The following is a 15,327-nucleotide window of genomic DNA, read 5'->3' on the forward strand; positions in this document are numbered from 1 at the left end:
TACTAATGACTTACTTACAGCCAAAGCTAACAGACAATTCTCTATACACCTCCTCCTAGACCTGTCCTCTGCTTCGACACAGTTGACCACTGCCTCCTACTACAGATCCTCTCTTCCTTTGGGGTCAAAGACCTTGCCCTATCTTGGATCTCCTCATACCTTGCCAACCGTACATTGAGCGTTTCCTACTCCCATACTACCTCTTCATCTCGCCCCCTCTCTGTTGGAGTCCCCCAAGGCTCTGTCCTAGGACCCTTACTCTTCTCAATCTATACACTCGGCCTGGGACAACACATAAGGTCCTATGGCTTCCAGTATCATCTATATGCTGATGACACTCAGATCTACCTCTCTGGCCCAGATGTCACCTCTCTGCTCTCCAGAATCCCAGAGTGTCTATCAGCCATATCCTCCTTCTCCTCCTCTCGCTTCCTCAAGCTCAATGTGGAGAAATCTGAACTCATTATCTTTCCTCCATCACGCATATCTTCCCTACCTAATCTATCTATCAAAATAAATGAAATCACACTTTCCCCTGTCCCCAAAATCCGCTGCCTTGGAGTAACCTTGACTCTGCCCTGTCCTTCAAACCGCACATCCAAGCTCTCCCCACCTCCTGTCGCCTCCAGCTCAAAAATATTTCCAGAATCCGTCCTTTCCTCAACCCACACTCTACCAAAATGCTCGTGCATGCCCTAATCATCTCCCGCCTCAACTCTACTGCAACATACTCCTCTGTGGCCTACCTTCTAACACTCTCGCACCCCTCCAGTCCATCCTTAACTCTGCTGCCCGCCTAATTAATCTCTCTCCTCGCTACACTCCTGCTTCACCTCTTTGCAAATCCCTTCACTGGCTCCCAATTTCCCAGCGTATCCAGTTTAAATTACTAATACTGACCTACAAAGCCATCCATAACCTTCCTCCTCCGTATATTTCCACACTAATCTCTCAATATCTTCCGTCACGTAATCTCCGGTCCTCCCAAGACCACCTCCTCTCCTCCACGCTTATTCGCTCCTCACTCAATCGCCTCCAAAACTTCTCCCGAATATCACCCATCCTCTGGAATTCAGTGCCCCGACACATCCGGTTATCCACTACTTTTGGATCCTTCAAAAGAAACCTGAAAACCCACCTCTTCAAGGAAGCTTACAGCCTGTAAAGACCACACGGCCAGCTCAACACCATTGGAGCTACTGCAACCCTCGACCAACTGTCTCCTACCCCATAATCCTGTAGAATGTAAGCCCGCAAGGGCAGGGTCCTCTTCCCTCTGTACCAGTCTGTCATTGTTAGTTTTGTTTACTGTAAGTGATATTTGTATTTTGATGTAACCCCTTCTCATGTACAGCACCATGGAATTAATGGTGCTATATAAATAAATTATAATAATAATAATCACCACACACCATGTATACAGTATATCACCACACACCGTGTATACAGTATATCACCACACACTGTATATACAGTATATCACTACACATCGTGTATACAGTATATCACCACACCGTGTACAGTGTATCACCACACACTATATCTACAGTGTATCACCACACACTGTATATACAGTATATCACCACACATCGTGTATACAGTATATCACCACACCGTGTACAGTGTATCACCACACACTGTATATACAGTATATAACCACACACTGTATATACAGTATATCACCACACTCCATATATACAGTATATCACCACACCGTATATACAGTATATCACCACACACCGTATATACAGTATATCAACACACACCATATATATAGTGTATCACCACACACCATACATACAGTATATCATCACACACTATATATACAGTATATCACCACCCATCGTGTATACAGTTTATCACCACACTGTGTACAGTGTATCACCACACACTATATCTACAGTGTATCACCACACACTGTATATACAGTATATCAACACACACCATATATACAGTGTCTCACCACACACCGTACATACAGTATATCACCACACACGATATATACAGTATATCACCACACACCGTACATACAGTATATCACCACACACTCTATACCGTATATACTCGAGTATAAGCCGACCCGAGTATAAGCCGACACCCCAAATTTTGTCACAAAAAACTGGGAAAACTTAATGACTCGAGTATAAGCCTAGGGTGGGAAATGCAGCAGCTACCGGTGAATGTCAAAAGTAAAAATAGATACCAATAAAAGTAAAATTAATTGAGACATCAGTAGGTTAAGTGTTTTTGAATATTCATATTGAATCAGGAGCCCCGTATAATGCTCCATAAAGTTTATAATGGGCCCCATAAGATGCTCCATATTATAATATGCCCCATATAATCCTGCATAAAGGTTAATAATGGTCCCATAAGATGCTCCATAGACACATTTGCCCAATATAATGCGGCACAAATGCTGATTATGGCCCCATAAGATGCTCCATACAGATATTTGCCCCATATAGTGCTGCACAAACCTTGATTATGGCCCTATAAGATGCTCCATACAGACACTTGCCCCATATACCGTAATGCTCCACAAACGTTAGTTATGGCCCCATACAGACACTTACCCCATATAGTGCTGCACAAACGTTATGGCCCCTTATAGTGCTGCACAAACGTTATGGCCCCATATAGTGCTGCACAAACGTTATGGCTCCATATAGTGCTGCACAAACGTTATGGCCCCATATACTGCTGCACAAATGTTATGGCCCCATATAGTGCTGCACAAATGTTATTGCCCCATATAGTGCTGCAAAAATGTTATGGCCCCATATAGTGATGCACAAATGTTATGGCCCTATATAGTGCTGCACAAATATTATGGCCCCGTATAGTGCTGCACAAACGTTATGGCCCAATATAGTGCTGCACAAATGTTATGGCCCCATATAGTGCTGCACAAACGTTATGGCCCCATATAGTGCCGCACAAATGTTATGGCCCCATATAGTGCCGCACAAATGTTATGGCCCCATATAGTGCCACACAAATGTTATGGCCCCATATAGTGCTGCACAAACCTTATGGCCCCATAGATGCTCCATACAGACACTTGCCCCATTTGCTGTTGCTGCGATAAAAAAAAACGAAATCACATACTCACCTCTCCGTCGCTCAGGCCCCCTGCACTTTAAATAGTTACCTGCTCCTTGTTCCGGCGCCACTCCATCTTCAGCACTGACATTCAGAAGAGGGCGCGCACTAATCACGTCACCGCGCCCTCTGACCTGAGCGTCACTGCTGGCGTCCGGAACGAGGAGCAGGTGAATATCGCGCAGCGCTGCGCTCCCCTCCCCGATATACTCACCTGGTCCTGGCGCTGTGCAGTCCCTGCTTCCCCGACGCCGCAGTTTCATCCTGTACTGAGCGGTCACCGTTACCGCTCATTACAGTAATGAATATGCGGCTCCACTTCAAAGGGAGGTGGAGCCGCATATTCATTACTGTAATGAGCGGTACCATGTGACCGATCACTACAGGAAGACGCTGCCGGCGTCGGGAAGCCAGGGACCTGCAGGGACCTCACCAGGACCAGGTAAGTATAATTACACAGCCCCCTGTTGTGAATTCTGTGGCTGAATTCACTTCTGTGGTCACAAGTGGTACTGCAGCTTCTGAGCTTCCTCCCTCAGGTGTTCTGGTGCTTTTTTGTTGCTTTTTTTTTCTGTCCAGCTTGTCTTTTGTTTTGCTGGAAGCTCTGAGATGCAAAGGGTGTACCGCCGTGCCGTTAGTTCGGCACGGTGGGTTTTTTTTGCCCCCTTTGCGTGGTTTTGCTTTAGGGTTTTTTGTAGACTGCAAAGTTCGCTTTACTGTCCTCGCTCTGTCCTAGAATATCGGGCCCCACTTTGCTGAATCTATTTCATCCCTACGTTTTGTCTTTTCATCTTACTCACAGTCATTATATGTGGGGGGCTGCCTTTTCCTTTGGGGAATTTCTCTGGGGCAAGTCAGGCCTATTTTTCTATCTTCAGGCTAGCTAGTTTCTTAGGCTGTGCCGAGTTGCCTAGGTAGTTGTTAGGCACAATCCACAGCCGCTTTTAGTTGTGTTTAGGATAGGATCAGGTGTGCAGTCTACAGAGTTTCCACGTCTCAGAGCTCGTTCTTGTATTTTTGGGTATTTGTCAGATCACTGTGTGCGCTCTGATCGCTAAGCACACTGTGTTTCTGGATTGCCTTCATAACACCTGTCATTAGCAAACATAACAGTACAAGGAGCCCAACTAATGATTCTCAATAGAGGGAAAGAAAAAGTTCTGACATCATTTTTTTTTTTTCTGCTCTGTGTTCACTTTTTTTTTTCCCCTAGACATTTGGGTGATTCTGGACACAGGTGTGGACATGGATATTCAGGGTCTGTGCTCTTCAATGGATAATCTCGTTATAAATGTACAAAAAATTCAAGATATTATTGATCAGAAATCTATGTTAGAACCAAGAATTCCTATTCCTGATTTTTTTTTTGGAGATAGAACTAAGTTTCTAAGTTTCAAAAATAATTGTAAGCTATTTCTGGCCTTGAAACCTCATTCTTCTGGTAATCCTATTCAACAGGTTTTGATTATTATTTCTTTTTTGCGCGGCGACCCTCAAGACTGGGCATTTTCTCTTGCGCCAGGAGACCCTGCATTGAGTAGTGTCGATGCGTTTTTCCTGGCGCTCGGATTGCTGTACGATGAGCCTAATTCAGTGGATCAGGCTGAGAAAAATTTGCTGGCTTTGTGCCAGGGTCAGGATGATATAGAAGTATATTGTCAGAAATTTAGGAAATGGTCAGTACTCATTCAGTGGAATGAATCTGCGCTGGCAGCTTTGTTCAGAAAGGGTCTCTCTGAGGCTCTTAAGGATGTCATGGTGGGATTTCCTATGCCTGCTGGTTTGAATGAGTCTTTGTCTTTGGCCATTCAGATCGGTCGACGCTTGCGCGAGCGTAAATCTGTGCACCATTTGGCGGTACTGCCTGAGGTTAAACCTGAGCCTATGCAGTGCGATAGGACTATGACTAGAGTTGAACGGCAGGAATACAGACGTCTGAATGGTCTGTGTTTCTACTGTGGTGATTCCACTCATGCTATTTCTGATTGTCCTAAGCGCACTAAGCGGTCCGCTAGGTCTGCCGTCATTGGTACTGTACAGTCCAAATTCCTTCTGTCCATTACCTTGATATGCTCTTTGTCGTCGTTTTCTGTCATGGCGTTTGTGGATTCGGGCGCTGCCCTGAATCTGATGGATTTGGATTATGCTAAACGTTGTGGGTTTTTCTTGGAGCCTTTGCGGTGTCCTATTCCATTGAGAGGAATTGATGCTACACCTTTGGCCAAGAATAAACCTCAATACTGGGCCCAGCTGACCATGTGCATGGCTCCTGCACATCAGGAAATTATTCGCTTTCTGGTGTTGCATAATCTGCATGATGTGGTCGTGTTGGGGTTGCCATGGCTACAAACCCATAATCCAGTATTGGATTGGAATTCCATGTCGGTATCCAGCTGGGGTTGTCAGGGGGTACATGGTGATGTTCCATTTTTGTCGATTTCGTCATCCACCCCTTCTGAGGTCCCAGAGTTCTTGTCTGATTATCAGGATGCATTTGAAGAGCCCAAGTCCGATGCTCTACCTCCGCATAGGGATTGTGATTGTGCTATCAATTTGATTCCTGGTAGTAAATTCCCTAAAGGTCGATTATTTAATTTATCCGTGCCCGAACACGCCGCTATGCGCAGTTATGTGAAGGAATCCCTGGAGAAGGGACATATTCGCCCATCGTCATCACCACTGGGAGCAGGGTTCTTCTTTGTAGCCAAGAAGGATGGTTCGCTGAGACCGTGTATTGATTACCGCCTTCTTAATAAGATCACTGTTAAATTTCAGTATCCCTTGCCATTGTTATCTGACTTGTTTGCTCGGATTAAGGGGGCTAGTTGGTTCACTAAGATAGATCTTCGTGGTGCGTATAATCTGGTGAGAATCAGGCAAGGAGATGAATGGAAAACTGCATTCAATACGCCCGAGGGTCATTTTGAGTATCTAGTGATGCCGTTCGGACTTGCCAATGCTCCATCTGTGTTTCAGTCTTTTATGCATGACATCTTCCGTGAGTATCTGGATAAATTCCTGATTGTTTACTTGGATGACATTTTGATCTTCTCAGATGATTGGGAGTCTCATGTGAAGCAGGTCAAAATGGTTTTTCAGGTCCTGCGTGCTAACTCTTTGTTTGTGAAGGGATCAAAGTGTCTCTTCGGTGTGCAGAAAGTTTCATTTTTAGGGTTCATCTTTACCCCTTCTACTATCGAGATGGATCCAGTTAAGGTCCAAGCCATCCAGGATTGGATTCAGCCGACATCTCTGAAAAGTCTGCAAAAGTTCCTGGGCTTTGCTAATTTTTATCGTCGCTTCATCTGTAATTTTTCTAGCATTGCCAAACCATTGACCGATTTGACCAAGAAGGGTGCTGATTTGGTTAATTGGTCTTCTGCTGCTGTGGAAGCTTTTCAGGAGTTGAAGCGTCGTTTTTGTTCTGCCCCTGTGTTGTGTCAGCCAGATGTTTCTCTTCCGTTCCAGGTCGAGGTTGATGCTTCTGAGATTGGAGCAGGGGCGGTTTTGTCACAGAGAGGTTCTGATTGCTCAGTGATGAAACCATGTGCTTTCTTTTCCAGGAAGTTTTCGCCCGCTGAGCGTAATTATGATGTGGGCAATCGAGAGTTGCTGGCCATGAAGTGGGCATTCGAGGAGTGGCGTCATTGGCTTGAAGGAGCTAAGCATCGCATGGTGGTATTGACTGATCATAAGAACTTGACTTATCTCGAGTCTGCCAAGCGCTTGAATCCTAGACAGGCCCATTGGTCGTTATTTTTTGCCCGCTTCGACTTTGTGATTTCGTACCTTCCGGGCTCTAAAAATGTGAAGGCGGATGCTCTGTCTAGGAGTTTTGTGCCCGACTCTCCGGGTTTATCTGAGCCAGCGGGTATCCTCAAGGAAGGAGTCATTGTGTCTGCCATCTCCCCTGATTTGCGGCGGGTGCTGCAAAAATTTCAGGTGAATAAACCTGATCGTTGTCCAGCAGAGAAACTGTTCGTCCCTGATAGGTGGACTAATAAACTTATCTCTGAACTTCATTGTTCGGTGTTGGCTGGTCATCCTGGAATCTTTGGTACCAGAGAGTTAGTGGCTAGATCCTTCTGGTGGCCATCTCTGTCACGGGATGTACGTACTTTTGTGCAGTCCTGTGGGATTTGTGCTAGGGCTAAGCCCTGTTGTTCTCGTGCCAGTGGGTTGCTTTTGCCCTTGCCGGTCCCAAAGAGGCCTTGGACACATATTTCGATGGATTTCATTTCTGACCTTCCCGTTTCTCAAAAGATGTCAGTCATTTGGGTGGTCTGTGATCGCTTTTCTAAAATGGTCCATCTGGTGCCCTTGGCTAAATTGCCTTCCTCCTCTGATTTGGTACCTTTGTTCTTTCAGCATGTGGTTCGGTTGCATGGCATTCCTGAGAATATTGTTTCTGACAGAGGTTCCCAGTTTGTTTCAAGGTTTTGGCGAGCCTTTTGTGGTAGGATGGGCATTGACCTATCCTTTTCCTCGGCTTTCCATCCTCAGACTAATGGCCAGACCGAACGAACCAATCAGACCTTGGAAACATATCTGAGATGTTTTGTTTCTGCAGACCAGGATGATTGGGTGTCCTTTTTGCCGTTGGCTGAGTTCGCCCTTAATAATCGGGCCAGCTCGGCTACCTTGGTTTCTCCATTTTTTTGCAATTCTGGGTTCCATCCTCGTTTCTCTTCAGGACTGGTTGAGTCTTCGGACTGTCCTGGTGTGGATTCTGTGGTGGATAGGTTGCAGCAGATCTGGACTCAGGTAGTGGACAATTTGACCTTGTCCCAGGAGAAGGCTCAACGTTTCGCTAATCGCAGACGCCGTGTGGGTCCCCGACTTCGTGTTGGGGATCTGGTTTGGTTATCTTCTCGTCATATTCCTATGAAGGTTTCCTCTCCTAAATTTAAACCTCGTTTTATTGGTCCGTATAGGATTTCTGAGGTTCTCAATCCTGTGTCTTTTCGTTTGACCCTCCCAGACTCCTTTTCCATACATAATGTATTCCATAGGTCGTTGTTGCGGAGATACGTGGCACCTATGGTTCCATCTGTTGAGCCTCCTGCCCCGGTTTTGGTGGAGGGGGAATTGGAGTATATTGTGGAGAAGATTTTGGATTCTCGTGTTTCTAGACGGAAACTCCAGTATCTGGTTAAATGGAAGGGTTATGCTCAGGAAGATCATTCCTGGGTTTTTGCCTCTGATGTTCATGCTTCCGATCTTGTTCGTGCCTTTCATGCGGCTCATCCTGGTCGGCCTGGGGGCTCTGGTGAGGGTTCGGTGACCCCTCCTCAAGGGGGGGGTACTGTTGTGAATTCTGTGGCTGAATTCACTCCTGTGGTCACAAGTGGTACTGCAGTTTCTGAGCTTCCTCCCTCAGGTGTTCTGGTGAGCTCGTTAACTGCTTCATTACTTAACTCCGCCTGATGCTGCTATCCTTGCTCCTTGTCAATGTTTCAGTGTTGGATCTGAGCTTCTCCTGATTGTTCCTGTGACCTGCTGCTCTGTATAGCTAAGTGCCTTTTGCTTTTTTGTTGCTTTTTTTTTCTGTCCAGCTTGTCTTTTGTTTTGCTGGAAGCTCTGAGACGCAAAGGGTGTACCGCCGTGCCGTTAGTTCGGCACGGTGGGTTTTTTTTGCCCCCTTTGCGTGGTTTTGCTTTAGGGTTTTTGTAGACTGCAAAGTTCGCTTTACTGTCCTCGCTCTGTCCTAGAATATCGGGCCCCACTTTGCTGAATCTATTTCATCCCTACGTTTTGTCTTTTCATCTTACTCACAGTCATTATATGTGGGGGGCTGCCTTTTCCTTTGGGGAATTTCTCTGGGGCAAGTCAGGCCTATTTTTCTATCTTCAGGCTAGCTAGTTTCTTAGGCTGTGCCGAGTTGCCTAGGTAGTTGTTAGGCGCAATCCACAGCCGCTTTTAGTTGTGTTTAGGATAGGATCAGGTGTGCAGTCTACAGAGTTTCCACGTCTCAGAGCTCGTTCTTGTATTTTTGGGTATTTGTCAGATCACTGTGTGCGCTCTGATCGCTAAGCACACTGTGTTTCTGGATTGCCTTCATAACACCTGTCATTAGCAAACATAACAGCCCCCGCTCCCCCTCCCCTGCTGACCCCTGCGTATGACTCGAGTACAAGCCGAGAGGGGGACTTTCAGCCCAAAAAAGTGGGCTGAAAATCTCGGCTTATACTCGAGGATATATGGTATACAGTATATCACCACACACTGTATATACAGTATATCACCACACACATCTACAGTGTATCACCACACACCGTACATACAGTATATCACCACACATCGTATATACAGTATATCACCACACACTATATTTACAGTATATCACCACACACACACCGTACATACAGCATATCACCACACACTATATATACAGTATATCACCACACATCGTGTATACAGTATATTACCACACACCGTACATACAGTATATCATCACACACTATATATATACAGTATATCACCACACACAGTATATTACCACACACTATATATACAGTATATTACCACACACCGTACATACAGTATATCACCACACTATATATACAGTATATCACCACACACTATATATACAGTATATTACCACACACCGTACATACAGTATATCACCGCACACCGTACATACAGTATATCAACACACACCGTACATACAGTATATCACCACACACCGTACATACAGTATATCACCACATACCGTATATACAGTATATCACCACAACGTACATACAGTATATCACCACACACTGTATATACTGTATATCACCACACACCGTACATACAGTATATCACCACACACCATATATACAGTATGTCACCACACACCGTACATACAGTATATCACCACACACCGTACATACAGTATATCACCACACACCGTATATACAGTATATCACCACACACCGTATATACAGACACCACACACTGTACATACAGTATATCAACACACATCATATATACAGTATATCACCACACATCGTACATACAGTATATCACCACACACCGTACATACAGTATATCACCACACACTGTATATACAGTATATCACCACACACCGTACATACAGTATATCACCACACACCGTATATACAGTATGTCACCACACACCGTACATACAGTATATCACCACACACCGTATATACAGTATATCACCACACACCGTATATACAGACACCACACACTGTACATACAGTATATCAACACACACCATATATACAGTATATCACCACACATCGTGTATACAGTATATTACCACACACCGTACATACAGTATATCATCACACACTATATATATATACAGTATATCACCACACACAGTATATTACCACACACTATATATACAGTATATTACCACACACCGTACATACAGTATATCACCACACTATATATACAGTATATCACCACACACTATATATACAGTATATTACCACACACCGTACATAGTATATCACCGCACACCGTACATACAGTATATCAACACACACCGTATATACAGTATATCACCACACACCGTATATACAGACACCACACACTGTACATACAGTATATCACCACACTATATATACAGTATATCACCACACACAGTATATTACCACACACTATATATACAGTATATTACCACACACCGTACATACAGTATATCACCACACTATATATACAGTATATCACCACACACTATATATACAGTATATTACCACACACCGTACATAGTATATCACCGCACACCGTACATACAGTATGTCACCACACACCGTACATACAGTATATCACCACACACCGTATATACAGTATATCACCACACACCGTATATACAGACACCACACACTGTACATACAGTATATCAACACACACCATATATAAAGTATATCACCACACATCGTGTATACAGTATATTACCACACACCGTACATACAGTATATCATCACACACTATATATATACAGTATATCACCACACACAGTATATTACCACACACTATATATACAGTATATTACCACACACCGTACATACAGTATATCACCACACTATATATACAGTATATCACCACACACTATATATACAGTATATTACCACACACCGTACATAGTATATCACCGCACACCGTACATACAGTATATCAACACACACCGTACATACAGTATATCACCACACACCGTACATACAGTATATCACCACATACCGTATATACAGTATATCACCACAACGTACATACAGTATATCACCACACACTGTATATACAGTATATCACCACACACCGTACATACAGTATATCACCACACACCGTATATACAGTATGTCACCACACACCGTACATACAGTATATCACCACACACCGTATATACAGTATATCACCACACACCGTATATACAGACACCACACACTGTACATACAGTATATCAACACACATCATATATACAGTATATCACCACACATCGTACATACAGTATATCACCACACACCGTACATACAGTATATCACCACACACTGTATATACAGTATATCACCACACACCGTACATACAGTATATCACCACACACTGTATATACAGTATATCACCACACACCGTACATACAGTATATCACCACACACCGTATATACAGTATGTCACCACACACCGTACATACAGTATATCACCACACACCGTATATACAGTATATCACCACACACCGTATATACAGACACCACACACTGTACATACAGTATATCAACACACACCATATATACAGTATATCACCACACATCGTGTATACAGTATATTACCACACACCGTACATACAGTATATCATCACACACTATATATATACAGTATATCACCACACACAGTATATTACCACACACTATATATACAGTATATTACCACACACCGTACATACAGTATATCACCACACTATATATACAGTATATCACCACACACTATATATACAGTATATTACCACACACCGTACATACAGTATATCACCGCACACCGTACATACAGTATATCAACACACACCGTACATACAGTATATCACCACACACCGTACATACAGTATATCACCACATACCGTATATACAGTATATCACCACAACGTACATACAGTATATCACCACACACTGTATATACAGTATATCACCACACACCGTACATACAGTATATCACCACACACCGTATATACAGTATATCACCACACACCGTATATACAGACACCACACACTGTACATACAGTATATCAACACACATCATATATACAGTATATCACCACACATCGTACATACAGTATATCACCACACACCGTACATACAGTATATCACCACACACCGTATATACAGTATGTCACCACACACCGTACATACAGTATATCACCACACACCGTATATACAGTATATCACCACACACCGTATATACAGACACCACACACTGTACATACAGTATATCAACACACACCATATATACAGTATATCACCACACATCGTACATACTGTATATCACCACACACCGTACATACAGTATATCACTACACACTGTATATACAGTATATCACCACACACCGTACATACAGTATATCACCACACACCGTACATACAGTATATCACTACACACTGTATATACAGCATATAACCACACACCGTACATACAGTATATCACCACACACGATATATACAGTATATCACCACACACCGTACATACAGTATATCACTACACACTGTATATACAGTATATCACCACACACCATATATACAGTATATCACCACACACCGTACATACAGTATATCACTACACACTGTATATACAGCATATAACCACACACCGTACATACAGTATATCACCACACACGATATATACAGTATATCACCACACACCGTACATACAGTGTATCACCACACACCGTACATACAGTATATCACCACACACCATATATACAGTATATCACCACACACCGTACATACAGTATATCACTACACACTGTATATACAGTATATCACCACACACCGTACATACAGTATATCACCACACACCGTATATACAGCATATCACCACACCTTACCTCACAGCACACATTTTCAGTATATCACGACACAGCACACATTTTCTGTACATCACGACTCAACAGACAATTACCGTATCTCATGACACAGCATACAATTACAGTATATCACGACACAGCAGACAATTACAGTATATCACGACACAGCACACTCTGGGTGTATCTGCCAGCCTGCATGGCGCACAGACTCCGCAGCAGGCACCACTGCCGGCGTCCCTCAGCCTCAGCATCTATTATACATGCTGGGGACAATGCACCGTCCATGCAGACACGGCAGCCATAGATCGGTACCCTGCCCGGTGTGCGCCCACCACATGTCTGCCGGTGTACGGGACCCACGAGCACCCCAATGCAGCACGCGGAATACACATGTGGCCCGGTAATGGAGCATGCACAGTCATCGCAGCCATGGCAGGGCTTCGTACTCACCACAGCTTCCTCTTAATAGGTAGGATGTTGCCCCTGTTGGATGGAGTCACTCCGATCGCCATCTGCAGCACAGTCAGGTATTTCTGGTATTTCATTTTGCCTCCCCCCTTGTATCTCCCCTCCGATGCCCCCCCTCACACCTCTGCATGCGATCATGAAATTGGGCTTCCCGGGCATCTGCCGTGCCGCCCTGTGACCCGCTGTCCTCCCTCCCTCTCCCGGGCTGTGTCCTCGGCGTGTCTTGTCAGCAGAGCACCATTTGTGAGCGGCACACAGAGATAACATTGACAGCTCGCGGTGGCAGCGCCATCCTTCTTCCCTGTGCTCAGTCTCTGCTCCCTCCCTCCCTCCTCTGCTGTCACTGGAGCCCAGCAATCCTATTAGCACCTAGAATAGCGTCCCATTAATCCCCGCTGTTGGTTTAGGTCTCAGCAGGTTGTGGCTCCAACACCTAGCGGTGATCACGTCCAAATTAGCAGAGCGTCCTGGTCCCCTCTCCCCGGCAGCGCTGCAGAGGGCGCGGGAGGGGGCAGGGCGGGCTACGGGCAAGAAGCATATTAAGCAATTATTAGATACCACCCAAAGAAGCCACAGAGACAGCGGCACGGGCTGGATGGCAGCGCACCACGTGACCAGGGCTGCCGAGACCCTGGACAGCAGCTACAGGGGCAGACAGCAGCTATAGGGGGCAGAGACAGCAGCTACAGGGGCAGAGACAGCAGCTACAGGGGCAGACAGCAGCTATAGGGGGCAGAGACAGCAGCTACAGGGGCAGAGACAGCAGCTACAGGGGCAGACAGCAGCTACAGGGGCAGACAGCAGCTACAGGGGCAGATACATCAGCTACAGGGGCAGACAGCAGCTTTAGGGGGCAGACAGCAGCTTTAGGAGGCAGAGACAGCAGCAACAGGGGCAGACAGCAGCTATAGGGGGCAGAGACATCAGCTACAGGGGCAGAGACAGCAGCTACAGGGGCAGGGACAGCAGCAACAGGGGGGGCAGAGACAGCAGCTACAGGGGGCAGAGACAGCAGCTACAGGGGCAGGGACAGCAGCAACAGGGGGGGCACAGACAGCAGCTACAGGGGGCAGAGACATAAGCTACAGGGGCAGTGACAGCAAATATAGGGGGCAGAGACAAGCTACAGGGGCAGAGACAGCAGCAACGGGGGGGCAGAGACAGCAGCTACAGGGGCAGACAGCAGCTACAGGGGGCAGAGACATCAGCTACAGGGGCAGAGACATCAGCTACAGGGGCAGAGACAGCAGCAACAGGGGGCAGAGACATCAGCTACAGGGGCAGAGACAGCTACAGGGGCAGAGACAGCAGCAGCTACAGGGGCAGAGACATCGGCTACAGGGGCAGAAACAGAAGCTACAGGGGCAGAGACAGCAACTACAGGGGCAGAGACAGCAGCTACAGGGGCACAGACAGCAGCTACAGGGGCAGAAACAGAAGCTACAGGGGCAGAGACAGAAGCTACAGGGGCAGAGACAGAAGCTACAGGGGCAGAGACAGCAGCAACAGGGGCAGAGACAGCAGCTACAGGGGCAGAGACAGAAGCTACAGGGGCAGAGACAGCAACTACAGGGGCAGACACAGAAGCTACAGGGGCAGAGACAGCAACTACAGGGGCAGAGACATCAGCTACAGGGGCAGAGACAGCAGCAACAGGGGGGCAGAGACAAGCTACAGGGGCAGAGACAGAAGCTACGGGGTAGAGACAGCAACTACAGGGGCAGAGACGGCAGCAA

At 45.6% G+C, this 15,327-nt stretch overlaps 1 protein-coding gene across 7 annotated transcripts in view; it reads right to left on the reverse strand.

Moving 5' to 3' along the window:
• TJP1 (tight junction protein 1) overlaps window positions 1-14,104 on the reverse strand; it is a 607,218-nt gene extending 593,114 nt beyond the window's left edge. For 4 of the 7 annotated variants that reach the window (XM_069765847.1, XM_069765845.1, XM_069765843.1 and 1 more), the window contains exon 1: window positions 13,574-13,679. In XM_069765847.1, coding sequence (XP_069621948.1) covers window positions 13,574-13,668 — 95 coding nt within the window. In that variant the 5' untranslated portion in view covers window positions 13,669-13,679. Of the gene's footprint in view, window positions 1-13,573 lie in introns of all 7 variants that reach the window. The other 3 variants (XM_069765846.1, XM_069765860.1, XM_069765859.1) reach the window with 2 other exon arrangements.
• Between the last annotated feature and the right edge of the window lie 1,223 nt (window positions 14,105-15,327).

The sequence above is a fragment of the Ranitomeya imitator genome, chromosome 4 (assembly GCF_032444005.1).
Source record: "Ranitomeya imitator isolate aRanImi1 chromosome 4, aRanImi1.pri, whole genome shotgun sequence".
Taxonomy (NCBI): Eukaryota; Metazoa; Chordata; class Amphibia; order Anura; family Dendrobatidae; genus Ranitomeya; species Ranitomeya imitator.